This window comes from Mesoplodon densirostris, chromosome 4 (genome assembly GCF_025265405.1).
Source record: "Mesoplodon densirostris isolate mMesDen1 chromosome 4, mMesDen1 primary haplotype, whole genome shotgun sequence".
Taxonomy (NCBI): domain Eukaryota; kingdom Metazoa; phylum Chordata; class Mammalia; order Artiodactyla; family Ziphiidae; genus Mesoplodon; species Mesoplodon densirostris.
The window spans coordinates 149,719,355-149,747,322 of record NC_082664.1 but is presented as its reverse complement, the minus strand read 5'-3'; the positions used below and the strand labels follow the sequence as shown (position 1 = coordinate 149,747,322).

The 27,968-nt window shown below is 43.5% G+C and overlaps 1 protein-coding gene across 1 annotated transcript in view; it reads right to left on the bottom strand.

Annotated features, from left to right (window-relative positions):
• Window positions 1–27,968, bottom strand: part of ADAMTSL3 (ADAMTS like 3) — a 377,697-nt gene that overhangs the window by 28,972 nt on the left and 320,757 nt on the right. Inside the window, 2 exon segments of the mRNA XM_060097479.1 lie at window positions 23,772–23,900; window positions 26,017–26,144. Of these exon segments, the coding sequence (XP_059953462.1) occupies window positions 23,772–23,900; window positions 26,017–26,144 (257 nt within the window).

Genomic DNA, 27,968 nt, shown 5'->3' with positions numbered 1-27,968 from the left:
CCACATCTTGAGAAGTCTTAGCAGTTTGCTGGGCTCTGGGACGTGAAACTAAGAGGAACCTCATTTTGTTCATAAGAGCTGGGGCAGCCTCCGGTGACCCAGCAGGGTTACTGGTTTTGAGGATGTCCTTCCTTCCTGCAGTGCTCTGGCTAGAGAGGCTATGGTAGACATGGCAAGGCTTTCTGACAAGAAAGAGAGGCCATCGCTCTAGTCATGACATCTGCAATGCACCTTACAAGAGGCAAAACACATGCTCCATCAACACTGAGACACCTTCTCACGGTTATTCCCACCTCCTGGGAAGCAGTCCTTGTTAGCTCTGTCTTACAGCTGAGGAAGCTGGTCAAGTCAAAACTAGCTCAGAACCTAAATACACAGAGAAGTGCTAATCACAAGTGCATATATATAGTTTTGTAGTTTCTTCTACAAATATAAACACATGGAGAGGTTAAACTTTCCTAAGGTCAACAGCTAGTAAACGTTGGATCTGAGATTCACACCCACGTAGTTTACTCCAGAACTGACCTTTTAACCACAATGTAGGTAGGTCTTGTATATTTCTTGATAGATTTATTCCTAGGCACCTTATACTTTTTATGGCCATAGTAAGCAGGCTCTTTTAAAATATATTTTATAGTTGTTGATTCCTGACAATTAGGAAAGCAATGAACACTTGCGTCTTTATCTTGTATATAATCATCTTACTAAAGTTTATTATTTTGAATAGTTTTCAAATGATTTTGTTTTTTAAAGGTAAACAATCACATCACTTATATGTAATGACAATTTTATCTCTTTTTTCCTATATTTATACCTATAATTTCTATTAACTATTGCATTGTATTAGCTAATGTCTCTAGAACAATGCTGAATCATGTTACAGCAGGCAAATTTGTCTTGTTTCCAGCTTTAAAGGGAACATTACTAATGTTTCATCCTTAAGCATGTTGTTTGCTTTTGTTTTCTGTTAGCTGTTGTCAAATCAAAGAAATTTCCTTCTGTTTCTAACTCACATGGAAATTTCTAAACCTTTGAGCTAATATTCAATTTTAATTGGATTTTTAAAAAATTAAAGTATTTAAAGTTATTAATTTTCCTTTGAGTACAGCTTTGACTGTATATCTTATATTTTGAGATGAAATAAACCATTACCATTATTTCACTCATTCAAAAATGTTTACAGGGCTTCCCTGGTGGCGCAGTGGTTGAGAGTCCGCCTGCCGATGCAGGGCACATGGGTTCATGCCCCGGGCCGGGAGGATCCCACATGCCATGGAGCGGCTGGGCCCGTGAGCCATGGCCGCTGAGCCTGCGCGTCCGGAGCCTGTGCTCTGCAGCGGGAGAGGCCACAAAAGTGAGAGGCCCGTGTACCGCAAAAAAAAAAAAAAAAAAATGTTTACAAAGTGCTTATTATATGTGAGACTTTATGCTGGTGCTAAGGATATGTGAACTAAGTTTCCTTAAGAAACTTGATTTTAGAAGCCTTAATTTTGTGGTCTTCTAGGATCTTAAGATGGAAGATTGTCAACAAATGGGGTAGGCTTAACCTGTCTGATTCTCGAGTGCCTTCTCCAAGCTCCCTGAGAAGTCCCAGCCTTAATTTTTAAATTTTAATTCCCTCCTTTGGAGGGAAACAGATGATTGCAATAAAAGGACATGGGGGCTTATGATAAACTAAATACTGGATGCCACTGGCACGTAAAAGCTGTATTTAATGCAGACTGGAGAGAGGGGAAAGATTCCCACATATAAGCTAATACTTTAGGACAAGTAGAAACACGTCAGGTGAAGGGGGTGGATGTGGCGGTGAGAGAGTTTTAGCTAGAGGGAACAGCGTGCAAAAAGGCACAACATGAAGGAAAATATAGTGCATTTGGGGAATCATAAATTGTTTTTTTATGAATGGAGCTTAAAGTACATGGAGTAGGAGTGAGGAGAGATGACTACAGAGGTCAGCAAGTACCCATAAAATGAAAATTTATTATCCACAGTAAGGAGTTTGGTGGCATTTATCCTAAAGGAAATAGGAAATAGTTTCATTCTTTTAAGCAGTGGTTAAAACTATCAGATTGCTGCTTCAGAAACATCGTTCTGGATGAGATGTAAAACGGGGACGAGGGAGGCAAGGGTCAGTAGGACCACTTAGGTGGTTATGGAAGCAATTGAGGTGAGACGCAAAGGGTGCTGAAACAATGGTGGGAGTGAGGGATCTGGAGAGAATAGATTCACTTAGTAAACATTAAAGAAGAAAAATCAGTAGGATTTGGTGACTGATGTTCTATGCGGGAGTGAAGGAGAAAAAGGATTTAAGGATGACATGCAGATAGAGGGTGGTGCCATTCATTGAAACAGGGAAAATAAGAGGAGGAGCAGACCTGCAAGATAAATTCTTATAAGTATGTTGCAGCCTGAGAGGCAGGCATCGAATTTTACACATACTCCTAGGAGCCTGCAGGAACACTCCGGGGATGAGGGCCGGTGGGCGCCATTGTCATGCTCTCCCTCTGCTGTGCTCCAGAGCTTTAGAATCTCCCAGAAGAGAGCTTTTACACAAGTCTGCCCTGATTTTTGTGGCTGACACCTGCGGATGCCTCTGGAGGACAGGGGAGCCCGTGTTCCTAGTCCCTTGAGACCGTAATAATTGGTGTCACCCAGAAAAGAGCTCATACTCCTATCTGGCACCCTGATTTTTGTGATTGCTGTCAGGGGACACCTCTGTATCACATGGCTCTGGTGGCCAATGGGGCTTATACTTGTGGGTCCCACAGGATTGTGGCCAATGGAGAAAGAGTTCTTAAACAGGTACCACCCCCCAGGGCACAGCAAGAGGCCACAGACCCAGGTCCTGCTTTCTGTGAAGGAGGCCTATTAGCTAAGCACCATGACTGCGCCCGAGGGGCAGGCTTCTGATTAAACATGCATCTTGGGGCTGTGATCCCTCGCAGAGACCTCTGAGGGTGGGAGCTGTCTTCATGCTCACCCTCTGCCATGCTCCGGGTACCAGTGTTTCCTGCAGGCAAGCTATACGTGCATCCAGTGCCCTGGTTTTTACCTCTGGTATCCTGTTTTTATTTTTATTTTTATTTTATATTGGAGTATATTTGATTCACAATGTTGTGATAGTTTCAGGTGTACGGCAAAGTGATTCAGTTATACATACACGTGTATCCTTTTTCAAATTCTTCTCCCATTTAGTTTATTAAAGAATACTGAGCAGAGTTTCCTGTGCTATACAGTAGTAGGTCCTTGTGTGTTGTCCATTTTAAATATAGCAGTGTGTACATGTCAATCCCAAACTCCCCATCTATCCCTCCCCCCAACCACACTTTCCCCAGGCTAACCATAAGTTCATTCTCTAAGTCTGTGACTCTGTTTCTGTTTTGTAAGTTAGTTCATTTGTATCTGGTACCCTGGTTTTTGTGGCTGCCATGCAAGGGATGCTCCTTGATCTGGTGGCTCTGTTGGCCAGGGTTGGAAGGGGTAGGTGTAGGGTTAGCGGTGGGATGGAGGGGTGGGAGGGTAGGGAGGAGGCAGGGGGTGGTGGCTTGCATTCCTGGGTCCCACAGGACTGTGGCAATCAGAGAGGTAGTTCTTGGCAGGCTACCACTGCCAGGGCATTGCACAGACAACAGACTGAAACACACCCCCAGTCTTTCTATGAAGGAGGTCTCTTTGCTTGTCCTGGAGCTTTGGCCTGAGGGGCTGGCTTCAGGTCTGGCTCACATTTAGTGGCCTATGGAGCTGCTTTCAAGGAATGTAGGCTGTAGAATGTAGCACCCCTTGGCACTCTCCCTCCGCCTCGCACCAGCTCACCAGAAAAGGAACTTACACACTCATTTGGGGCCCTGATTTCAGCAGCTGCCACCCAGGGGACCCCTCCAAATCTTCTGATGCTGGTGGGCATCAGGGGTTACACTTAGAGTCCCACAGGACTGTATATATCTACATACTTAAAGGAAAAACTGATCCTGAGGGTCTAGCTTGCCGTCAGCCTGAATCTAGGTTCTGAGAGCTTCCTGTTTGAGACACTGACAGGTCTTAGCACATCCTCAACTATGAGGAGTTATTAAATACATACAGTAAGTCCCCTACATACAAACCTTCAAGTTGCGAACTTTCAAAGATGCAAACGTGCGTTCGCGTGTCCAATCACGTAAGTTCACGTGTCTAGAGTACATTGTCACATCGCATGCATCTTCTACAAGTGGTTGTGCTTTTGTATACTTTACTGTACAGTACAGTATAGAGGACAATAGTACAGTATCTTTATTTCAAGCCCAGGATGTCTGGAAGCAAGCTTAAAAGCAGCAGTAATATAGCTGGTACTTTTCAAGGTAATGTACTGTAAGATTAAAAATGTTTTCTTTATTTTTTGTGTTTGTTTTTTATGTATTATTTGTGTGAAAAGTATTGTAAACCTATTACAGTACAGTACTATAGAGCCAATTGTCTTAGTTGGGTACCCAGGCCAACTCTGTTGGACTTGCCAACGAATTAAACTTACGAATGCGCTCTTGGAATGGAACTCGTTCATATGCAGGGGACTTACTGTAGTAGGCTGCTTGGACAAGCACAAAGGTTAGGGAGACAACCAGGAGCTAAGGCAGAGCTGAATGACAAGGTTCATCTCCTGCATGAGGCTACTGCTTCAAAACTGGGAAAGGTTGTTGCTTCATCTCTATAGACGCCAACACAGAGACACAGAGGGGTTGAATGGATGAAAAACCAAGACCCATCCACATGCTGCCTACAAGAGACTCCCTTTAGATGTAAGGATACACACAGACTGAAAGTGAAGGGATGCAAAAAGATATCCCATGCAACTAGAAGTTAATTTCACGAGGAAACCTGGAAAATCACACAGATGTGGAGATTGAAAAACATGCTACTGAACAACCAATGGATCATCTTGCTTTTCTAGATTTTCTTGGGGACATAGTACATACACTACCTAAGATTGACCTTGGTGATACAGTGGATGCTCTTGTGTGCTTCTTGAGTGCTAGTTCAATGCCATTTTTACCGCCTAACCTCAGCATTCTGACTCAGAGCTCTAATGAGCAGAAATTCCTCCTGGCCCATCTAGATAGATCCCAACCAGCATCTCTGCTCCCAGTGCTGACTATATTTGTTATCTCTTTTACACACTTGTTTTTATTTCAAAGGGTAACATTAGGAAGAGCAAATCAGGTCTCCCTCTTTTCTGCCTAAAGACCACAGAAGTAAATCTGCGGTTTCCTGAAAGCCTCAGACCATACTGCTCAAAAATGTCAAGGGTAAAGATGAGAGACTAGGTTAAACTTCTCTTGGGATTCCTTTCAGCTGAAAGGTATGTGTGAGATAAATTCATCTGTTCATCCATCCACCCACCTGTCACTTTATATATTTATTCAACTCACTTTTATTATGTACCTCCTATGACCAGCACTCTTCTTGAGCATTATTACTGCATTAATTTCTCACCTCTCCAGTAGATCATGAGGATAGTGCCTGGCAAAGGGTAGACAAATGAATATTTGCCGAATGCATAAATGAGTGAACTAGGGAATGGATCTACTAGAAGAAAATTATATCCCAAAGATACGTCAGCATGACTTCCTGGTTATTCACACCAGTGTTCTCTTCCAAATGGCAAAAATAAAATGCTGACTCTATTATTAAAAATCTTCATAAATTCAGACACTATTATTTTGGAATCTGTGGTAATTTAGAAAAGGGCGGTATTAGCTGGGAGGAAAATAACCTCCGTAAATATTTTGAGGCGAAAAATGTGAAACATTTCAGAAATCCCTTCAAACACTTAACTAGCCTCCGTATATGTGAATTTAAATTGTTATTTATTAATTAAAGGGATTCCTTTAAGACCTCTGCTAAGTCATCCTCTCTTGAGTAACTGAACATTTTTTAAAGCAACACTAAGTTTGAAACTATTTTACAATTTAAGGGTATTCAGATTTATCTCCTGCAACTAGTCCCAATTAAGGGGAGTTTTCTCAAATTATAAAACCTCTTACAGTGAGAGACCCTGAAGCACTTCACATGTATTGGCTTATTCATTATGCCTCTATCATAAGAAGCATGCAAGCAACAGTGCTGTCAATTCTACATTGAAAAGAGGTGTACTAAAGCCCTTCAGCCAGGTAAAACAAGCCACGCGGGGTCCTCAGGGAAGACCACTCCAGGCAGAAAGAACAGCTCATGCTTCAGGCCTGAAGCAGGGTTCTTACCAGGGGGTCCCTGAACCTCATGTAGGTCCATAGACAGAATTCAGGGGTTTGTGACCTTTCCACTTACTCCAGCTGAGATGTAGCATTTCCATCAACTATGAACATCAGCAACAAACCAAGGTAGCAGAACCTTGGACGCTGCAGCCAATGGAAATCACAGATATTTTCATATCACATTATAATTCTTACAGATATCTCACAGTATCTTTTATACCATCACTACTTCAAAACTGTGGTATTTATTGGATGAATGTTAGCTTTTCAATTAAATGCATTAGTAAAGAAACACATATTAGATCCCATACTTGCTTTATTAATATTGTGATATCTGTATTTTGATTATAATTGGTTTTCTTTATAATATATAGTCTGCATCTGAAAGCACTGTTCTGAGAAGCAGTCCCCTAGGCTTCATCAGACTAGACTTCAGGGCATGCTTCTCTTATTCTGGAAAAAGATAAAAGAACACTGGCTGCAGGGATGTGAGCTAGGTCAGAGAAATGGCAGGTCGGGTGGGGGCTCAGATCATAGAGAGCCTTATAGGTCATTGTAAGGCTCTGGTTTTTATTCTAAAGGCTTTGAAGAGTTGTGTGTTCTGACTCTTGATTTTAAAGGATTACTTTGACTGCTACGTTGAGAGTAGATTGTAGGGGTCAAGGGCAGAAAGGGAGACCACCGAGGAGGCTGTGATTACAATCCAGCCTAGAGATGATGGTGGGTTGGAGCAGCTTGGTAGCAACTGAAGTGGTGAGAAATGTTCAGATTCTGGATATATTTTGAAGGTGGATATATTCTGAAGGATTTCTCTGGGGAATGGGGGATTGATGGATAGAGGGCTATGTCAGAGAGAAATGCAGGTCAAAAGTGATGTCAAGATTTTAGGCTCATGCAACTGAAATAAAGGCACTGCCATTCTCTGAGACTCAGAGAAAAACTCCATGAAGAAGCGATTTTGGGAACAAAACTCAGGCATTCAGTTTTGGATAAGTTAGGTTTGAAACATCTGATATTCACTGGGAGATGCTGAACAGGCACTTGGATCTGTTCACCTAGAGCTTAGAGGAAAGGTTGGGGCTGGAAATACAAATCAAGGAGTTGTCAGCATACAGATGACATTTGAATCCTTGAGCATGAATGAGATTGATGAGGGAGTGAGTACAGCTAGAGAGCAGAAAATGTCTGAGGACTAGTCCTGAGGTACCTTAACTTAGAGATCAGAGATGTGAGGCAAAGCCAGCGGAGGAGGCTGAAAAGGAACAGGTGATACGGTGGGCATAGAACTGGGAGTGTGGTTTCCCAGAAGCTGAGGAGAAAGTGCAACTGTCAAATGCAGTCACTGTCAAAGGGCCAAGTAAAAGGTCTGAGGATTGACCACTGAATTGGCAATGCACAGACTTACATGGTGGGCCTGTTGGTAACCTTGACGACAGCTCTGAAGGTTGAGTGGTGCGGATAAACTTGGCTGGAGTGAGCTCACGAGAGGATGAGGGGAGATGAAATTGGAGACTGTACAAACTACTCTTGAGGTGTTTTGCTATGATAGAAATCGAGGAATGAGGCAGTAGCTGGAGCGGGGAGTGGAGTCAAGGTCAGGCTATCTAAAGGTGGCTTCACTCACCTGGAATTTGCAAAATCTTCCTAACCGTTCTCCCTACTCCTACACTGGCCTTCCTTTCTCTCTTTGATTCCCTACCATCTATTTTCAACATGGTAGCCAGAGTGTTTCTCCTAAAACATAAGTCAGATCATGACATTCCTCCAATTGCTTCCATCTCATTCAGAATAAAAAACAAAGTGCTTATGATGGCTTATATGGCGCTATGTGATCTGCCTCTATCATCTCAAAAAAAAAAAAAAACGGAAAAAAAAAGTGCTGAGAGCCAGAGAGAGACAGATTCTTGATGAAATCATTTATGTTCCTGAATCCAGATGTGTCCAAAGTTAGCTGCACCCTAGGACTTTTCAGTTTCCAGAGCCAGTACCTTCTCTATTTTTCTTGAGCGAGTTCGAGGTGGGTCTCTGACACTTGTAACCATGGGCGTCTGGACTAAAAACTTAGGTATGAAAACAACCCAGATGGGCAAATGGCCACAGCAGCACGCACTTCTGGGAACAAACTGGCATCATCGTGTTCCAAAAGAAAATGTCGGAGATAAGAAGTTTGCAATGAGGAGGGTGAGACCACAGCAGAATATGGCCCGACCTCTTCCTCCTCACTCTACACAACTAACCTGGCCAAGTTCATCAGCTTTTAAGAACACAGTGATAACTCCTATGCTGACAATGCCCACATCTGCCTGTCCAACCTGAACCCATCCCTCGAGTTCAACACCAACAGTTCCTGGACGTCTCCCATCCGCGAGTCCCAAAGGTGCCTCAAACGCAGTAAGTCCCACAGCAAATTCATTCTCCCTCTCCTCTTACCTCCCCGTAGGCTTGTTCTGCATCATCATTTCAGCACTGCATCTATCCAACCTCCCCACCTCGGAGCCTCAGAGCCACGCTCGGATCTCGCCTCTGCATCCTCCATGTTTCATCTGCCACCAAGTTAGAAAAAAATCACTTCTAACTTAGGATGTTCCTGGATCATCTCCTCTTCTCCATTCTCACGGTCAGTGCTGTGGCTCAGGGCCAGAGTTCCTGCCTTAGTTACTGAAACAACCTCTCAGCTGGATTCCCTACTTCCCAACTATTCTTTTTTTTTTTTTAATTTTTATTGGAGTATAGTTGATTTACAATGTTCTGTTAGTTTCAGGTGTACAGCAACGTGAAACAGTTATACATATACGCATATCCACTCTTCTTTAGATTCTTTTCCCAAATAGGTCATTATAGAGTATTGAGTACCTCCTACACCATTGGTGGGAATGTAAATTGGGACAACCATTATGGAGAACAGTATGGAGGTTCCTTAAAAAGCTAATTACAGAACTACTGTATGATCCAGCAATCCCACTCCTGGGCCAACAATACTTCATGCAAAGTCAGAGGGAGCAAAGTGCTGGGCCCTGACTGCCTTCAGAAGCTCGTGGCCCTGGCATTGTCAGTTCCACATCACTTAGCTCCAGCCACACTCCTAGCCTGACTTTCCAACCCTCCTGCCGGGTCTCTCCTTGCACAGACCTCAGACTGTAGCCAATTCCGTGTCCTGCAGTAAGCCTGCCCTTGCATGCCAGGTGTCCTCACTTATGCTCTTTGCTCTGGAATGTTCCTACCTTTTCATCTTCATGGGCCTGGTCACACCTCCTGGGACCTCCCACACTGAGCTGCTTGTCTACTCCTCCCAGTTCCTAGAGCGTTGTATTTGTGCGCACACTATCGCATTGACCATGGTATGTCATGGTCAGTATTGTCTTTCTGGGAGCTCCTTGCTGTCAGCTGGGCGTGTAGGAGGTGCTCAGAAGAGTGTGTCGAATTGAAAGCATTCAAGGCTCTTTTTGGCGACGGCCATTCTGACCGGTGTGAGGTGATACCTCATTGTAGTTTTGATTTGCATTTCTCTAATAATTAGTGATGTTGAGCAAAACTGGGTCATTTGTAGAGACGTGGATGGACCTAGAGTCTGTCATACAGGGTGAAGTCAGAAAGAGAAAAACAAATATCGTATATTAACGCATATATGTGGAATCCAGAAAAATGGTACCGATGAACCTATTTGTAGGGCAGGAATAGAGATGCAGACATAGAGAACGGACATGCGGACACGACGGGGGAAGGGGAGGGGGAGATGAATTAGGAGATTAGGATTGACATATATACACTACCATGTGTAAAACAGATAGCTAGTGGGAACCTGCTATATAGCACAGGGAGCTCAGCTCAGTGCTCTGTGATGACCTAGATGGGTGGGATGGGGGCGGCTGTGGGAGGGAGGTCCAAGAGGGAGGGGATAGATGTATACGTATAGCTGATTCACTTCGGTGTACAGCAGAAACTAACACAACATTGTTAAACAATTATACTCTAATAAAAAAAAAAAAAAGCGCGTTCAAGGCTCTTGTTATGGACAGGATGTTCATGCTTCATTCCTCCCACCTCCACCACTAAATTCATCTGTTGAAGCCCTAACCGCCCATAGGATGGCATTTGGAAATGGGGCTTTGGGAAGTTAATGAGCTTTAGATGAGTTCATGAGGGTGCATCTCCCATGAAGGGATGAATACCCTTATAAAAAAAAAAAAAAAGGAAGATACTGGAGATCTCTCTCTCTTTCCATCACGTGAGGAAACAATGAGAAGATGGCTCTCTGTAAACCAGGAGGAGTTCTCACCAGACACCGAGCCTTCAGGCACCTTGACCTTGGACTTCCCAGCCTCCAACACTGGGAGAAATAAATATCTGTTGTTTTAGCCACCCAGTCTATGGTATTTTGGTATAACAGCCTAAGCTAAGGCAGCTGTAGAGGAGGACTTGACTTTGGGGTTGTTGCCTGTCATGGGGCTCACCCGTCCTCAAGGCTTTAGGAAACAGGTTCTGCTGGCTGAGACCCTAAGGGAAGGACGTCACCGTAGAGCATCTAGCGGGGCGCAGTCTCAATTCCTGCAGTGCCGTCCTGCTCTGGCCGCACCAGCTCGGAATGACCAGGCTCCTCTGGCTACCCAGGGCTCCTGACAACCTCCAGAGCCTCTCCGCAGTTCAGCCGACCCGAAGTCTGAGCTGCAGGTGATTCCACGAGGGGAATGAGCTCCCGTTTCAGGGTGCTCCCTGAAGACACCCCACCTCAGTCGTTCTGAAACGCAGAGCAGGGGCTGGTGAGGATGGTGCTGTGAAAGCTGTGCTCAGGAATTCTGCGGTTCATCTCAGCAGAACTTAACTGTTCAGCAGAAATTTTTTTAAAAAGGGAAATCTCCCAGCATGATTTTTTTGGAGTCCATTTTGGTCACTAGTTATTCTGATTCGCTATGACTTCCTAGTTGCTTTCAGTCTCCCGTGCCTGTGCTTACATCACTTGGTGTAGGAGACGACACATCTGCCACTCAGACTGTCCCCCCACCAACAATCGCCTACACCTTTACGCAGACAAGAATCCATCCATCCACTGAATGCTCTGGAAGTGCCTACTGTGTACCCGCACTCCTCTAGGTGCTGGGGTCCTAGCTTTGCTGGAATGCTGAACATCAGCTTCTCCCACCGTTAGGCTTTCAGCAGAGTACAAGGAGGGTAAGACTCCTCTCAGGAGTCGGCCTCTTTTTTCAGCAATCTAAGGAGACACACTCTATGGGCCTCTCACTTCGTATGAGGCCTCAGGCAACCATCAGCCAACGAGTTTCCTCAGGGCTGAGACATGCAGATTGACCTCAGGAACCCCAGAGCAGTGCATTACACACAGCAAGCGTGTTGAAATAAACTGAATGGAACAAACTACAGGTCGGAGAAATTGTTCTGATCTACAGTATATAACTCTGGTTTTCTTTTTTCTTTCTTTTTTTTTTTTTAAGCTTTAGAGCTCTTTCATTTCATTTTTTAAAAAATATTTATTTTTTTAAATTTATTTATTTATTTATTTTGGCTGCACAGGGTCTTAGCTGCAGTGCACAGGCTCTTCATGGCAGCACACAGGCTACTCTCTAGCTGAGGCGTACGGGCTCAGTAGTTGTGGTGCACGGGCTAAGCTGCCCCGCGGCACGTGAGATCTTAGTTCCCCGACCAGGGATCGAACCCGTGTCCCCTGCATCAAAAGGCGGATGCTTAACCACTGGACCACCAGGAAAGTCCCTATGGTTGTCTTCTAAAGAGGGTGATGCTTCTCCTTCAGAGTATCTTGCAAGGTTTAGATGCATGCATTTGTGGGCAGGGGCTGCGTAAGAGGGAGAGAAGAATCTAGAGTTCCTATGGTGATCCCAGGAGGTTAGGGGTGAGGACAGGAAGGCTGAGGGTGAAGGAGAACAGGGAGAAGAAGGGCTGAGTCATGACATGCCTTTGCCATGATCCCTGCATCTTCAGCCTTGCTTGAAAACCTTGCCAAATGCTTGGTATTAATGGATGTCCTCCTATGAGCAGAAACCAGTCAAGGAAGTGAGTTTTTCATCCTTGGTTGATGGAGGGCAAAAGAAAGACCATACCAGGTCGGTGGAAGAGAGAGTGAGAGCAGAGGGTCCAGGGCAGTGTAAGCCCCCCAAGAACTCTCTGAAGTCACTTCCAGAAGGCTTTGGAATCTCCAAACCCTTCTGGAACTGACAGGGGTCAGAGACAATTTAAACCTAAACCTCCACATGGCAAGGGTACGATACTGAGTTTACACAGATAGTAATGTTCTACACAGATAAGGAATTTCAGAAAACAAAACTAAACTTGGCAACTTTTTAGATGTAAAGGGGGAGACAAAGGTCTCCACTGCTGAGGAAAGGAGCTGACCCTGCAACTCAACACCTAGAGCATCACTGCACCTGTGAATGTTTTCAAAGAACCGCAGAGGCCAGAGGAAACTCAGATGGAATTCTTTATGGTCTTTCAAACCTACAAATGTTTGCTCTGTTGAAACAGCCATAAATTGTCAGAAATAATTTAATCTTATTTATCTAACCTCAAAGACAGGCTATTTCCCCCAAGACTTACAGCTCTGAAATATTCAACGTTCTGTTTCCACAATGCTGAAATCGTTTTTGAAAGGCAAATGTTATGGAAAAAAAGTTCAGATCTGGAGGGGCTGTGAAAAACACGTGTTGCAAAAAGTCTGCACCTCTGGGGTGTCTTTAAAATAGTCACTGTTTAAAGACAAATTTCCTTCACCCTTGAAGGGCTCATGAAATATTCTATACTATAAAATCCTTGGCCTCTTCAGACTGCTCTAAAATGCTAGATTTTTCTATCAATGTATCACATATATTACACTTGTATGTTTTGTTCATTGGTTTGTTTCCTCCAGCTACTCAACACTCATACTGTCTTTTTTTCATAGATGAAAACTGAACATTTAAGCTACCACTAGTCACCTCCAGGGAATGGGAAGAAATGTTGCTGCCAGTTTATAAGATTAGAGGCAAACTGAACACAGTGTAGGCAAAGCACAAAGGGAATCGTTACTAATCGATGAAACAAATGAACAAGAGTTCACAGTTTCAGTGTCAAAGAGAATATCTCAAAGCCACTAGCACAAAAGGTACATACCCTTCTTGACTGGTGGGTCAGTCTTCACAATGCAGTACATTTTGCAAGGCATTTCCCTCTTTTGAGTTAACTGCATACCCTTTTGTTCTTTTGGCAATAGATATGTAACTATGTTTTTGGATGTAAAGGATTATCCTTCAATGAGGCCATATCCAGAACTCCCTCCAAATATAAGGCTCTGGCTTTTACCATTCAGAGAATTCTCTTGAATAGCTATGGAAGTACTTCCTCTTTAGTAGAATTATGTTAACAGATTGGCATAATCAGGTCCCCAAGTAATTTGACCTGAGGACCTTAGAAACAATCTGGGTCATAGCATCGATCCCCAATTCCATAATCAAGAGTCTTTCCTCAAAGGTTTTAAAAACGTGTTTATTTTGCCATAGAGGAAGGGTGCCAGCAAGTCCTCTTCCTGGTGTGGTCAGCCCTGACCTCTCAGCAACCCTGGACTCCTGCTTTGCCTGGGACTGAGCAGTTCTCTTTTAACTCCAACAGTCGTATCTCACAAGCACTACACAATTCACTGCTGGATAGTGTCCTCTGGGGTCCCGTTTATAGGCTAGGAAGGACCCCTGAGAGTTATTCTATATATTACCTGAAAGCCGAAAACCTCCAGTGGTTCCCTGAAGAACAAGACTCAAAGTCAAAGCTGGTGCAAATCAAGCACAGGAATGCATGCTGGAGTTTACAAGTGGTGATAACCACTGACCCCAGCACAGGGAATTCCTCAACAGCAGCTCAAATGGGGATAATCTTGGGACATTCAGAGGCCCTTCCTGATAAACATCAATTTTGTTAATCTATCAATGTAACGTTGGGACGTGGATGGACAAAGAGCTTTGATACATTCCTTAAAAGCTACATTCAGGGCTTCCCTGGTGGCACAGTGGTTGAGAATCTGCCTGCCAATGCAGGGGACACGGGTTCAAGCCCTGGTCTGGGAAGATCCCACATGCCGCGGAGCAACTAGGCCTGTGAGCCACAACTACTGAGCCTGCGCGTCTGGAGCCTGTGCTCCACAACGGGAGAGGCCGCGATGGTGAGAGGCCCACGCACTGCGATGAAGAGTGGCCCCCGCTTGCCACAACTAGAGAAGGCCCTCGCACAGAAACGAAGACCCAACAGAGCAAAAATAAATTAATTACTAAACTCCTACCACCAACATCTAAAAAAAAAAGCTACATTCAATGTATGGCTTGTTTGGAAGTCATACACCATGACCCACAAGCCACCAGGAAAGCCTGGGAACTACGTGTGGGCTGCTGTCAGTGGAGCTCCCGGGGTGATCTCTCAAGGCTTGGTTGACTCCACAAGGCTCCCTTTCCTCCTCCCTCAAGGCACTGACGCTTCTCTTGTGTCTCTGAGCTGCCCCACTTACCCTGTTGAGCAGTTCTTCTCTCCTTGGGAGTGATGGGGAGTAAGATTCAGTTTTCCTAGCTCCATAGCTTTGACACTTCTTGGAGGAGAAAAGCACAAAAGCCCTTCAATGTACGGGTACGACTGCTCGCAACAGCTCATCCTCCGGCTCCGGGAACCTCACCGTTCTCACCTCACTGTGGGTAATCGCTAAGATTTTCTACGTGCCTTCTCTCCACTAGGGACTTAGTTGCTATTCTCTTTTATCACTTGGGAAATTTCTACTAATTCTTAAAGAGCCATCTTAAGGCTGCTCTTCCATGACCCCCTCTGACACTGAAGCTGATTCCTCCTTTGTGGACCTTTGAACATGCTGACATGCCTATTCCACCTTCAGAATGAGCCCAGAGCATGGCCCTGGCCCTGCCATTTAACCTGTTTCTGGTTCACTCCTTGTTACCCACTGTTTCCTGAGGGAGAGTCTCTCATTTTCAGATAACATTTGAGATAAGTTCCAGTAGACACTTAGCCCCACTTACTGGCTAAAGCACTGGCTTTTAACCTTAACCTTGGCTACACGTTAGAATCTTCTCGGGAGCTTTAAAAAACTTTGATTCTCAGGCCATATTGCAGACAAATTAAATCAGACTCTCTCGGGGTAGGGTGGGGTGGGGTCGGAGGTGATGTCCAGGCCTGAACTGATACTACCCATGGTAATAAAATGGCTTGAGCAGATTGTCTGTCAGTCATGAAAATGAACACATGGGTATTCAATTATCAAATACATAACTGGCGGGAATAAATGAATGAAAAATAAGAAGAAACAGAGGGGCTCCTAAATTGGGGTGTTACTAAAGATGCTGAAATTCTATTCTGGTCCTCTGTTCTTGCACCCTAATGTGGGGTGTTCTCCTCACAGTGACTCTTTTTCTAACATCAATACTTCCTAAATGCCTTTTTCAGGCTGTACTGACAAGCTTTTTAAAATTTCTGGAGGGTGAATTCCAACTAGATTTCCTCTCCTCAAGTGCCCACCTTCTGTGGGTCCTGTGCACCCTGCTCTCTCTCTAGGAAGGCGCAATTAGGGCAGAGGAGTGAACGTGGACAAACAAGTCATCCGAGGGCTTCTGATGGTTCAGTGTGTTTAACACGAGAAGGATTCCTCCAGCCTCCACAGCTATCCTGAGCTCTCCATCCATGTCCAGGGGATCTCAGAGCATAAAAGAGCTAAAGTTGAGACCCCTGGGGGGCAGAGAGCAAGTAGGGCCTTTCTAACAAGATAAGCAGATACGATTGGTTTGAGGCGTTGCCTCTTACTGCCTTTAAAGAAAAGCTCCCTAGCAGATCTCAGACAGGTCTGGGGAGCTCAGCACCGACCACTCTGGCTTCCGCTCCAACAGCATCTGAGGAGCCAAGAGGACACAGGGCCCGCCCCAGGCACCACTCGGAGACCCGGGGGAGTGAGGCAACTTGTCACATTAGAAACCTGAGCTTCAGAAGATCACCAAGAGAAGACCTGAAGTCGGAAAGCAAAGAGGAGGAGCCCAGGAGGAACCCTGCCTACGGGATCGGCATCCAGCAGGCCCCCCCAGGACCGAGTCATTACAATTTAGGTGGGTTTAATGCATCTTCATATCAGAACTGTGGTAATGAAAACACCATGGGGGTAAAAGCTATCATGGCAGAGAGCTTATATATTAGTTTGGGAGTCATAAGCCCTATTCTAGTGTTCCAACCAGTGGCTTTCTAACAGTAGCAGAACCGATTCTTAACTTTTTTTTTTTAATGTATATATAAGGAAGTCCAATTCACAAAACTGCAGAAACGTGGAGGTCTCTTAGTTGTACTGTATGCCGTGGGAGAGGGTAGGTAGGGTTGAAAGGTAAGTTTGGGGTCCCTGACGAGGCTCCATGGAACCTACAGTTTGAAACTCGGTTTCTCCACTGGTCTGTTGATGGCGCATAGAAGAAAGGTGCGTGGTTATTTGGAGGACAGAGAATAAATGGACACAACGTGAAATTGCATGGTAAAAGGCCTTGTGGGTCAGCTGTTTTTACAATGTGAAGGGGTGAAGGTTAACACAGGGCTGGGTGTCTGTGAAGTTTTCAGGGCAGAGAAACATATTGGTGGGACTGACGACACGAGTGGGGAATAGATATTTGGGGAGGAAAGAAGTGTTGCTGATTGACAGGACTGGCCCATGAGAGCTGTGGTCTGAATGCATCAAGAGATGGCGGGACTCAGTCTCGGCAGACATAGAAGCCCAAGCACGTGGCTTTTTGCAGTAAGTATGAAATTTGATAGGTGCTTGAATAGCCCCTTCTGTTTTTCATTCTGCACATCTAGCTACCTTATGCCAGCATTTCCTTCTAGTTCTTGACTGTGTAGAGATTCATGTTTCCTCCAAATGGGAAACTGAGATGGATCAAAGGAGAAGAAATCATGTTCCAAGGAGCATTGAGAATCTTCAGCGGATCTTCAAAGAACAGACAATTGCTTTACATAATCCAAGTATGAGTACAAAGAGGTCTGGGGCAAGTATATCAAGGGTTAGGTGAGGCAGCGGGGAATCATTACCGCACGGTGCATGACTCGCCATGTTCCTTTCCTGCTACTGCAGTGATGGGTGAGGCATGCATCAAGGTGGGGCCTCAATCCTCCTGGGGACAGAGGGGGGACACTCAGGTAGACCTCTGGTCTAACACTGGCTGGCATCCTGCAGGCTGGCGAGAGGCCAGCCTCTCCGTGGACTCTGCCTGGATCCTAGACCTCCCACCATGGGACAGTTCTCCAGTGGGCCCTGGCTGCTGCTCATACCTGAGCCTCTGACACCTTGTCCCTAAGCTGCAGCACTTCCTAAGTCCTGCCTCAGACCTCTGCTTTGACACTCTCCTCTCTGATTAGGCCACCTGGGTGCCCATTCTGCTCTCTCAAGCCCAGAGCCTCCTTCTCCCTCCAGTTCCTTTGGAGTCACACAGACTTGGGATTAAATCTTAGCTCCCACACTCGTTACATATATACACACGGGTAAGTAACTGCACGTAGGGACTTTGCTGGCGGTCCAGTGGTTAAGGCTTCTCCTTCCAATGCAGGGGGGCGGGTTCAATCCCTGGTCGGGCAGCTAAGATCTCACATGCCTCGTGGCCAAAAAACCAAAACATAAAACAGAAGCAATATTGTAACAAATTCAATAAAGACTTTAAAAATGGTCCTCATCAAAAAACAAAAAAATCTTAAAAAAAAAAAAAAGTAATTGCACATCCCTGAGCATGTTTACTCTTTAGCAACACAAAGATAATGATAATATCCACCTCATAGCCTATTCAAGCTGACACATATTACGTACTCAAGTTATTGTTATCTGGGGTGATGAGTGTTGATGGCTTTTTAATATGTTTCTTACTGAGATGCTGCCTGTCAGCATATAATCCTTAGCTCTTTGCAATGTAGTTTCTCTCCATGTTTGACTTACCTCTGTGCCAACGTCCCAGCCCTAGCCTGGGGACGACTGTGTCCCAGATCCTCAATTAATGACTCATCCATTGCTAACTGCTTGATATGCCTGCTCTCTCTTGTATAAGCTCTCCAGAGGCATGGAATCCTAATTTAATATCTTGAGTGACTGGCTCCACAATCCAATCAATGACCAGCGATGCGATTTCACTGAGCTTAATTTATGGCTTTCTGCAGTTTCTTTTGCCCCCAACTTTGCATCCATACTGTAGACAGAATGTTCTCTTTAAACACAGATTGGGTCATACCATTACTCTACTTAAAACATTTCTTGGGACTTCCTTGGTGATCCAGTGGTTAAGACTCCACACTTCCAATGCAGGGGGTGCGGATTTGATCCCTGGTCAAGGAACTAAGATCCCATGTGCTGCGCAGCCGAGCCAAAAAGTAAAAACAAAAAATTTTTGCTCCCCCCCGCCGCCTCCAATAAAAGGAAGTCCAAGGGTTTTAGTGTGGCATTAAAAGCCCTTCACAATCTGGTCCCAATGTATACTTTCAAACCCACCTCTTCCCACTCTCCCTCACACCCTCTGCTTTAAGTCACGTGGATCTGCTTATGGTTTTGCAAATAAGCCAGGAGCTCTCATGTTTCTGTGCTTTTGCATATATACTGTTTCAACAAAAATGGCCTTCCTTTTTGTTCCAAGTAGCCTGGTTATAGTGTCATCTCTTCTGTCAACCTTCTCCGATCCTTTGGGAGCCTTAACTATTCTCTCCTCCATGTGGCTTCATAAAAACTTATATTTTGCATTTGCTACATCATAGTTTCCTTGTCTATGTATCTGGAAAAACAAGATTTTATTCATCTCTGTACACTAAGGAACTAGACTGGGCTTAGTAGATGCTTAGTGAATGCTTGCTAAATGGATGGAAAGATGGATGGAATTTCCAACCATCTGTGATTGATGTTTGATTGAATATAGGGTTCAGAGAGGAGAATGGTGAGAAAATTTCTTTATCATAGGCAGAGGTAGGAAAAACAAGGGAGGGGGATAGGCTTTTTGAGTGGGAGAAGAGCATTTAAACATACTATTAAAAAATTAGCTATTTCAAGGATTGTATATGGTGTAAATAAGAGATAAACATAGTACAGAAGAGGGGATACATTTCAAAAACTAGAGATGAAGCAAAATAAATTAGCTTTAATTTAGAATATGGTCAAAAGCACTAAAATGTTTGGTTCATACAATAAGAGGAAGCAGATTACCCTCAGATTTTCTCTTTAAGTATTCTGAAAATTATATGGAAAATGTTGTGGGTAGTTGTATTTTTCTGGAGAGAGAGTTTTTTGTGGGGGGTGGGGGGTGGTCAAAGGGATTTGTGACTTAAATATGTTAAATCACTGCTACTGAGTTCCACACTGCATAACGTCAACCAGTAGTTGTCGGGGGAAAATAATTGTCAGACACATGAGGCTGTGTTCAGGAATTTAAGCATATAATCTTGCTGCACCACAAAAATTTTCTCAAAGTCCTCCCCTGTAAGGGAAATCATTAAAGCCAGTAAAGAAAGCTAATAATTCAGTTAGACATCAACAAAACTCTAGGTATATTTCACAGCACCTTAAGCCTAAAAAATTCTCCGGATTAAGAAGATGATTTTAAATTTATGTAATATGTTTCTTCTGAAACTGAACAGCATCTCTTAGGTATGAATGGCTTACCTTCTCTCTGTTCATCTCATGGAGCACCAAGCACCCTGCTGCTACCTGCTTAGACCCTTGCTTCCCACCATCTGCTTGTACACACACTGTGTGCACTCAGCTTTGTACCTTCTACCTACTTATTCCCCCATCCTCTCCTATCAATGGGGAACTCAGAAATGACAGAGGTGTAGGGCTTAAATCTATATCACTAGTAAGTTTAGACTTTCTAGAAAGCAATTTGCCTTATTTGCTTTAGTTCTTGTTTAAGCAATAGAGCATTACACCTACATCTAAAGTTCTGTCCCTAAACTTTGCTTTCTTCCTTTCTCTCCCAGGAGTACCAACAATCCTGACATTGGTATATGTCCTTCCCATGAATGTTTATATATTTTTGCCATATAGTCATACACATAAATATATGATTGTGCTGTAAGTTTTAACTGTACATGCTAATATATTGTGATTATGATTTTAATGAGATATAATTTAAATACTATAAAATTCACCCTCTCAAAGTATACATTTCGGTGTTTTTTTTTTTTTTTTAGTGTATTCATAAAGTTGTGCAACTGTCAGTACTATCCAATTCCAGAACATTTTCATCACCGCAAAAAGACACCTGTGCCTATTAGTCATTACTCTCCATTCTCTTGCATCTTCCTCTCCTCTTCGCCACTGGCAGCCTTTAATCGGTCTCTATGGATGTGCCTACTCTAGACATTTCATGGATACGTAATCATACACTGTGTGATCTTTTGTGTCTGGCCTCTTTCACTTACCATCATTTTTAAAGATTCATCCATGTTTTAGCATGTATCAATATTTGATTCCTTTTTACGACCAAATAAAATCCCATTGTATGGATATACTACATTTTCTTTATCCATTCATTAGCTGATGGATATTTAAGTTGTTTCCACTGTTTGGCTGTTAAAAATAAAGTTGCTATGAGCATTCGGGTACCAGTTTTTGTGTGAACATGTTTTCATTTGTCTTGGGTATGTAACTAGGAGTGGAATTGTTGGGTCAAATGTTTAACTTTGAGGGAAATTGCCAAACTGTTTTCCAAAGCATCTTCCTAGCTTAACCTCATTCCAACCTGTGGGCCAAGAGAGTTTCTTGGACACTAAAGAGGAGCCCAACACACAAGAACACTTTAGAGCAGAGACTCAGATCAGCTGCACCTCTAATGAGCTTAAGGAATAAGAAAAACAAGCAACCCAATACACACCTAACACGAAATTATAGGATAAATAATGTTCTTGCTAAGCATTAACACACGAAAAAATAAAATATGCAGCTCTTGATATTTACTGGTCGTTTTCCTCAGATGAGCTTTCCTTTCTTACCAGAAGGTGGCAGAGAGGGTGCAGTTTAAACTCCCCACCCCTCTCATTTTTAGAAGAAACTTTTTTTTTTAAAGAATAAGACAAATAACTCTTGCAAATAACTTAGAACTTTTAACCCTTAGGAATGCAGATTCTCAGGTTCTATTACTTAATATCATGATTAGAAATACCATATAAGAGTGACTAGGGACAATCACTATTGATATCTATACCACATGCATTAACTAAAACATATTTGGCTATAACAAAGAACTATGAATCTGTCTAAAAGGTATGAATAGATAAGCTCACTCCGATTAGTAGAAAACATTTTAAGGGCAACTGAAAAATAAGAGAAAAGTTGATACATGCCACTGATTGACAGTAATAATCTAATCTCAGTTTGCAATACGAAAATGTAATTTTGGAAAGCAGTATTCAAGTTTGTAAATGTTATAATGCCCTCCTCTATCAAATGGGGCTGAGTTAGATGATAACCCAGGTCCCTTCTTCCACTAATATAGTGTATTTCCTATTTTAGAGATGAGAGTAGCACGGACACGGGACTCACCTATGGTCATATACTAGCCAGTGACGGATCTGTCTGTAAAACCCAAGTCTTCTGACCCTACATCAACTTCATCATTACTTCATCTTCACTTAAAAAGATGAATCTCCATAAAAAGCAAAGTTAGCTATGACTTCTGCCCATAAGAAAACACAGTAAGTTCACTGCAGGCTTATTTAAAATGGCACATAACTCAAAATGAGGTGTTTATTTTGAAAAGGAAAGACCTCCTGACGAGTTCCTGGGGTGCCAAGTAAAGCAATACCAAATGGGCCCATTCCTAGTAAGAGCTGAAAGGCGGGGGGGAGGGAAGAGGCAGAGGAAGTCTGCCAACACCGAGCTGCATCGCGGGCCCGAGGGGGCACAGCACCGGGTCCAAGGGACTGCAGGTGTCAAGGAGTGGTCAGAGACGGCACACAAGCTGACTGGGTCTGGCCGGAGAATAAACCAAGACAAGCTTAATGGTCTTAGCTGGAGGCTTCACTCACGAAACAGTTTCCAGTCCCTGCCTTACGACAGCAAATAATACACCACAGTCCTTTCAATGGATTGTCCCCACAAAAGCCTAATTGTAAACTATTGTGGGGAAAGTAAGAAATTTAGAAATAATGTTAAAAGTTGAGGTTTCTCTTAATAGGAGTCAGATCTATTTTGAGAATCCTCTGCAGGTGTAGAGCTGTAGAAACTCTAGACATTTGTGGCTTGGCAACTACAGAGTTCCGTTCTGCTTCTCTCCTTGCTGCAGCCAGAGAACGCCGCCCGTTCTGTGATGGTCGGTGTGTTTTGCCAGAAAACTCACATATTTGTGGGTGGAGTCAGTTGGGAGGCTGGAGGGATTTTTCAAAAGTCTGTGTAGGCCAAACACTGCAGGGACTTCCAAGGGGTGAAAAATAATACCTTGGGGGTTAGCAACTTTCCACTGCTTGTGAAGCCAAAGGTGAAGCTCTGGAAACATGGCAAGTAACTAACTGACAGCGACAGGGAGGGAGAGCCTTAGAGCTGGATGGCTGTGTCCTAGGATCCTGTCATTACGTGCACCTTTACTCTGGTACCGAGACCAGCCGTAAGGGCTCCTCCGGTTACCCTGGGCTCTCTGGCCTTGGCAAGATTCATCTTAAGGGGCTGCAACTACAGGTACCCCGTTAGAACTAGGAAACCAGGCAAATACAGTTCCCCAGAGAATTAAATCAATGCACAGTAAATGACAGGCACATGCAAGGTCACCCTAACACAGTAGATCTTAATTTTGAGGAGTTTATAATTCTCTCTGAGAAACTGATCAAAGCTATTCACACAGGCCCACTGGCCCCCATAAAATGTACGTGTGTACAGCGTATAATATTAATCTCAGTTGGGGCATGCATGGGCCCGGGGTAAGACTTAAGAATCCATGGCTTAAAGAGACAGAATGGCCCTAGATTAAGACAACATCAGACTGAAAATGGCATTTCTATTAAAGAAAGAATGAGTCAGTTAGAAGAAGGTTTAGCTGCTGTTGTAAACAAAGCAGAAAGAGTCACTGAGGCACAGACTGGTGATGCTCACCCAAGGACAGTCCAGGACAGACACTCTAGGCCACGGGACCCTGACGTTCCCACTCTCTGACCTGGCCTTGCCTAGCACAGCCTTTGTCCAGCTGGAGGACACAGCTAATGATTTCCAACAAACCTCCTTGCTCCAACTCCATACTCACCAAGCAATCACCTGCTAGAAGCTGGCCCTTCGAGCAGATCTGCCCACCGGGACAGGGTGTTCTGGTCTTGCCAATGTGAGCATGCCAGTGTACAGGGCAGGTCCTGTACATGTCCTCATAGTCCTCAATGAGAGTGATTAAACTGCATTCTGATTTACACACTGGTCTCAGGAGCTACTGTCAGCTCACCCTTGAGAGACAGATCATCTGTCAGGTGCTGGAAAATCAGATTTTTAAGCTTGTAGGGCTGTCTGAGCTACCAAAATGCCAGCTGGCGACTCCCGGCCACACTGGGCTGGCCTTGTGCTCTCCCACTGGAAATGACCACGCTCACCTTTTACAGGACATTGGATGGTCACGTTTGCTCGCTGGGGTGCTTCCACGATGCCTCCAATCACGATGGAGAGATGGCTGTGCTCCAGTCTGGTGATATTTCTTCCAATAGACAAGATGACAGGTGCCTCTTAATTCAAAGGGAGCAGGAAACTATGTTAGGTTCAGGCTTTTGCTCTGAGTAAACCATGCTGCATTTGGTAAGCTTTGCTGAGTTCTTTGAGAGCAGGAGCGGAGTCCTGGCTCTCTCGGTATCCCTCGTGGTGCCCCATGGGGACTTGCACAGCCACAGCCTGGAGGTGCTCAGGGGATGGATAGACAGATGGATGCATTCAAAGAGATATCTACAAAGAGGCTTTGCAACAACCATATACAGACTGTGAGGATAGTTTGGTTTTATAACCAAAATTGAGGATAAAGTCCTCTTTGATACTTTGAAAAAGAAGGAATCAGAAGTTCATGCAAACAAGACATGGCACGGCAGGAATAACATCTCTGCAGTGCAGCCTTGGATGAGTTTAAAGCAGGACTAAAACACATGAGGGCTTGGGACCACCTGACTCTTTTTCTGGAAGGGAAGTTTGAAACAAACCTGCATAACACTTGTATGGGAAAAATTAAAAACAAGGTCATAAAGAATCAGGAATTCATTCACAGACTTTTATTTTCCTGGATATTAAGAACCACGTACTTTTACCAGATTCATTTATGAACTCACTCAGGAAACATACTTTGTGCCTGGGCTGGAGAATGGGAATATGAAGTTGGAAAACAACCATTCTTGCCCTCAAGCAACCCACAGACTGGTGGGAGACACCATTACCATTACAGGGTGATGGCTGTTGAGGTAGAGAAAGGTGCTGGTTGCCCAGGTGTCTCTCAGGAGCATGTGGGGGTCAGGGAAGGCCACATTCTTCTACTGCAGAACTATTGCCATGGTTGGTTTCCCTCCTTCACCCCATTAGCAGGTAAGCTCTTGGAGGGAGAGGCCACATCATATTTCTTTAATCTGTTTTATCACCAATGCATAGGACATGAAAGAATAACAACATTTTGGTGTCTGGTAACCATGTATTCTGGAGAAGAGAACTTGGGAATGACCATGTTTGGGTGACAAAATGTTCCATTTGCTCCTGGAGTGCTTGGGGCACTGAAATGCTATCCTGAGAACTGAAAAGATAGGAACTCTTGGGCTGGGAAAGGGCTGTCATTGTCCTATGTCCTCTGGCCCCTGAGGACCTTGCACCAGCTCTCCCATGAATCTGAGCTGTTCTGGGATGGACTTACGGGGAAATTTGTGAGCTGCAAGAGAGACTTCTATTCCTCCCAGCAATTCCAGAACCTTGGAACTGAAGTTTTCTGGAAAAGAGCTGATGCTCACAGGAGAGAACAGTCCAGGAGGATCAAGGCACAGAAAATCAAGGCCTGAAGGCCCTACCTTGGGAATGCAGCCAGGAGAAGGACTTCGCATCAAGCCTTGCACATTAAAGGAGCTTTTAAAATCAACTCGTCCAACCTCCTCTATTTAGAGATGTGATGTACTGGCTACATCAATGCTTAGTTGTCTAAATGGTAGGTTGCAATCCCTGATATTGTCTTTCTCCTCACCTTAGTTTATTTGAGCCATAGATTCCAGAAGCCACACAGCAGAGAGTTGGACGATAACTTTCTTATTTTAGTTTTAATCCCAGAACATGAGCCTGACACAAGGAAGCATTGCTTACAACTTTGCCAGCTAAAAATGTTCCTTCATAAAAAAAGCACACTTTAATATTAAAGTGACTTTGTCTACATCCTGGGACAATTTACACTAATTTACAATGACAATTTCCTGAAAGTGTTTCTAAGGATTGGGGGGTATGCCATTGCGAGGTATACATCAACCTTTAAAGGATAATTACTCTCTTTCGCCAGCTGGTGGCGCTTTAAAAATGAAAAGTCCATACTATCAACACTGCCGATTAAACCCTGTCTCATTAATTCCCAGTTCTTAGAAAGCAAACCCTGGAGCAGCTGTTTTCAAAGTGTGGTCCTCAGGCCAGCAGCACTGGCATAACCTGGGGACACGCACATTCTCAGACTCCATCCCAAGCCTACTGTGTCGGAACCTCTGGGAATAGGGTCTAGACATTTGTGTTTTAACCCCACCTCCCGGTGATTCTGCTGCATGAAAACTGCTGCTCCAGAGTTTAATGTTCAAAACAAAACCAAACCCAGGCATTCCAGGTTTCAACAATAGGCATTACCTGCATAGAGCACAGAAGAGCTTTCCACATCCGAACCCAGATGATTAGCGACAGAACATCCATATATTCCTTGTTCTTTCTTTGTAGGTTTCTGTATCTGTATTTTCCCCATTCCATCCACAATGACTCTGTAGAACAGTCAGAAAGAGGATGCGCTCGTGTAACACACTGAACTGTTCTAGAACCACAGCAACTCACAGAGAATGAGACAGCAAAATGATTGACTTTGGGCTGGCAAGGATCCCAGGAGATGATCTTGTCAAGCTTCCTGCCTATAAGCGGACAACTATATAGACTAGAGGGTGGAAAAGTCCTTCTTCTTGGCTGAAACTCAGGGAAATGGTAGAGCTGGACTGTGCTTGGAGATCCAATCATCCTATCTCACTTTGCATGAGAACAGACTTTTCTGGATGGACTCAATGCTTAATCTACCACGTTTTAAAAAAGACAAATGAGATTGCAAACAAATTGTAAGGTTCGTTTAATTGTAAGACTATACATTTCAAGAAAACGCAACTGCAATTTTTCTTGGTACATTACATCGTTTTCTTTCAAGCATGAAAAATACAGTACTGAATACTAATAGTGAGTTTAAATCATCTGATTTTTCCCTTTCTTTTATAATTTGTTAGTCATTATTAAAATTTCACTAATGTTGCACCTTACAAATCCATATGAGACATGTGTGTCATTCTCTACAGGCAAATCAAAAGTCCAAGTAAGGTAAACTCTAGGTGAAGTTACAAAAGAAGTATAGCAGGGATTATTAGGCACACACAGTCTCCACGCTACTGTTCCTTAATAGTATGGTTTACTGGGAAAGATGATCTCAAACAGGGATCAGCACTGATTCCCTTGTGTATAGTTCAGAGATACTAAGTCATGCTGTCTCCTGCTTCTCTATTTCTCAGTTCTATACATACTGAATTTCACCTGTCTGTCATCATTATTGACCCACACCTTACTGTGTTACAGTTGACTTTAATAGGTACTACTCCTTTGAAAATGTTAGAAACATTTGCAGTGGGAGTAGCAACTCTGAAAACTAGGGCTGCTTCTAGGCTATAGGATATCTGTATGAATTTGAAAAAAAGTTGACCCTCACCCTTGGCAAACGTAGCCTCAAAGTTCAGGGGTTGGTGAGCAGAGGGTTCCCTTCTGTCCACCTCCTTCCCTTCCTCTGGAGAGACAATGCCTTTCACAGCTTTGTGGGCAATTTGTGAGCTCAATTTCAGCCAGAGATTTGCCCATTCAGCTGGGTACCTTTGTGCAAAGTACAAACTGTATACACATGCATGGTGGTCCTGAACACGATTTTGGCTATGGAAGGAAAGGGAGAAATAGAAAATTCCCAAGTGTTCAGTGAAATATTAGTTATAAGAGAGTGGAAGAGGTTTCTATAAGAAAACAAGAAGGAAACAGTTGAAAGGGAGAAGTTAAAGACAGCAAAATCTGTCAATGGTCAATCGAATCTCCTTTATTAATTTTTTTAAAATTCAGGGTTGACCCATTCTACCACTTATGAACAGAAAATAAACATTGTGCCATAAATTATTATATTCTATATCAATTTTCACTTCATATTATTTTAACTGGGGTTTCTCTTCTAATTCTACATGAAATAATAAATCTTTTGGTTTATGAGACTACAGGACCATCCTATATGACTTTCAGTAGAGAATGATTTCACCATTGTTTATATTCTTTCAAATTTCTTCAGAATAAACACTGAAAACTTAAGAAAATTTCTTCAAATTTTACTTCCTTTTTATTATAGCAGTTTAAAAGTCATTGAAAATAAAGAACTTAAATTCACTTTCTCCTGAAGTCACAAGTGAGAAAACAGAGATAATGGATTCTACTTTGTTAATGATATGCCTAATATTGGATAATAAGTTATTAATTTTTTAGTTTTTTTATGAATGAGGACAAAATCTTCATTTCTAAATCTG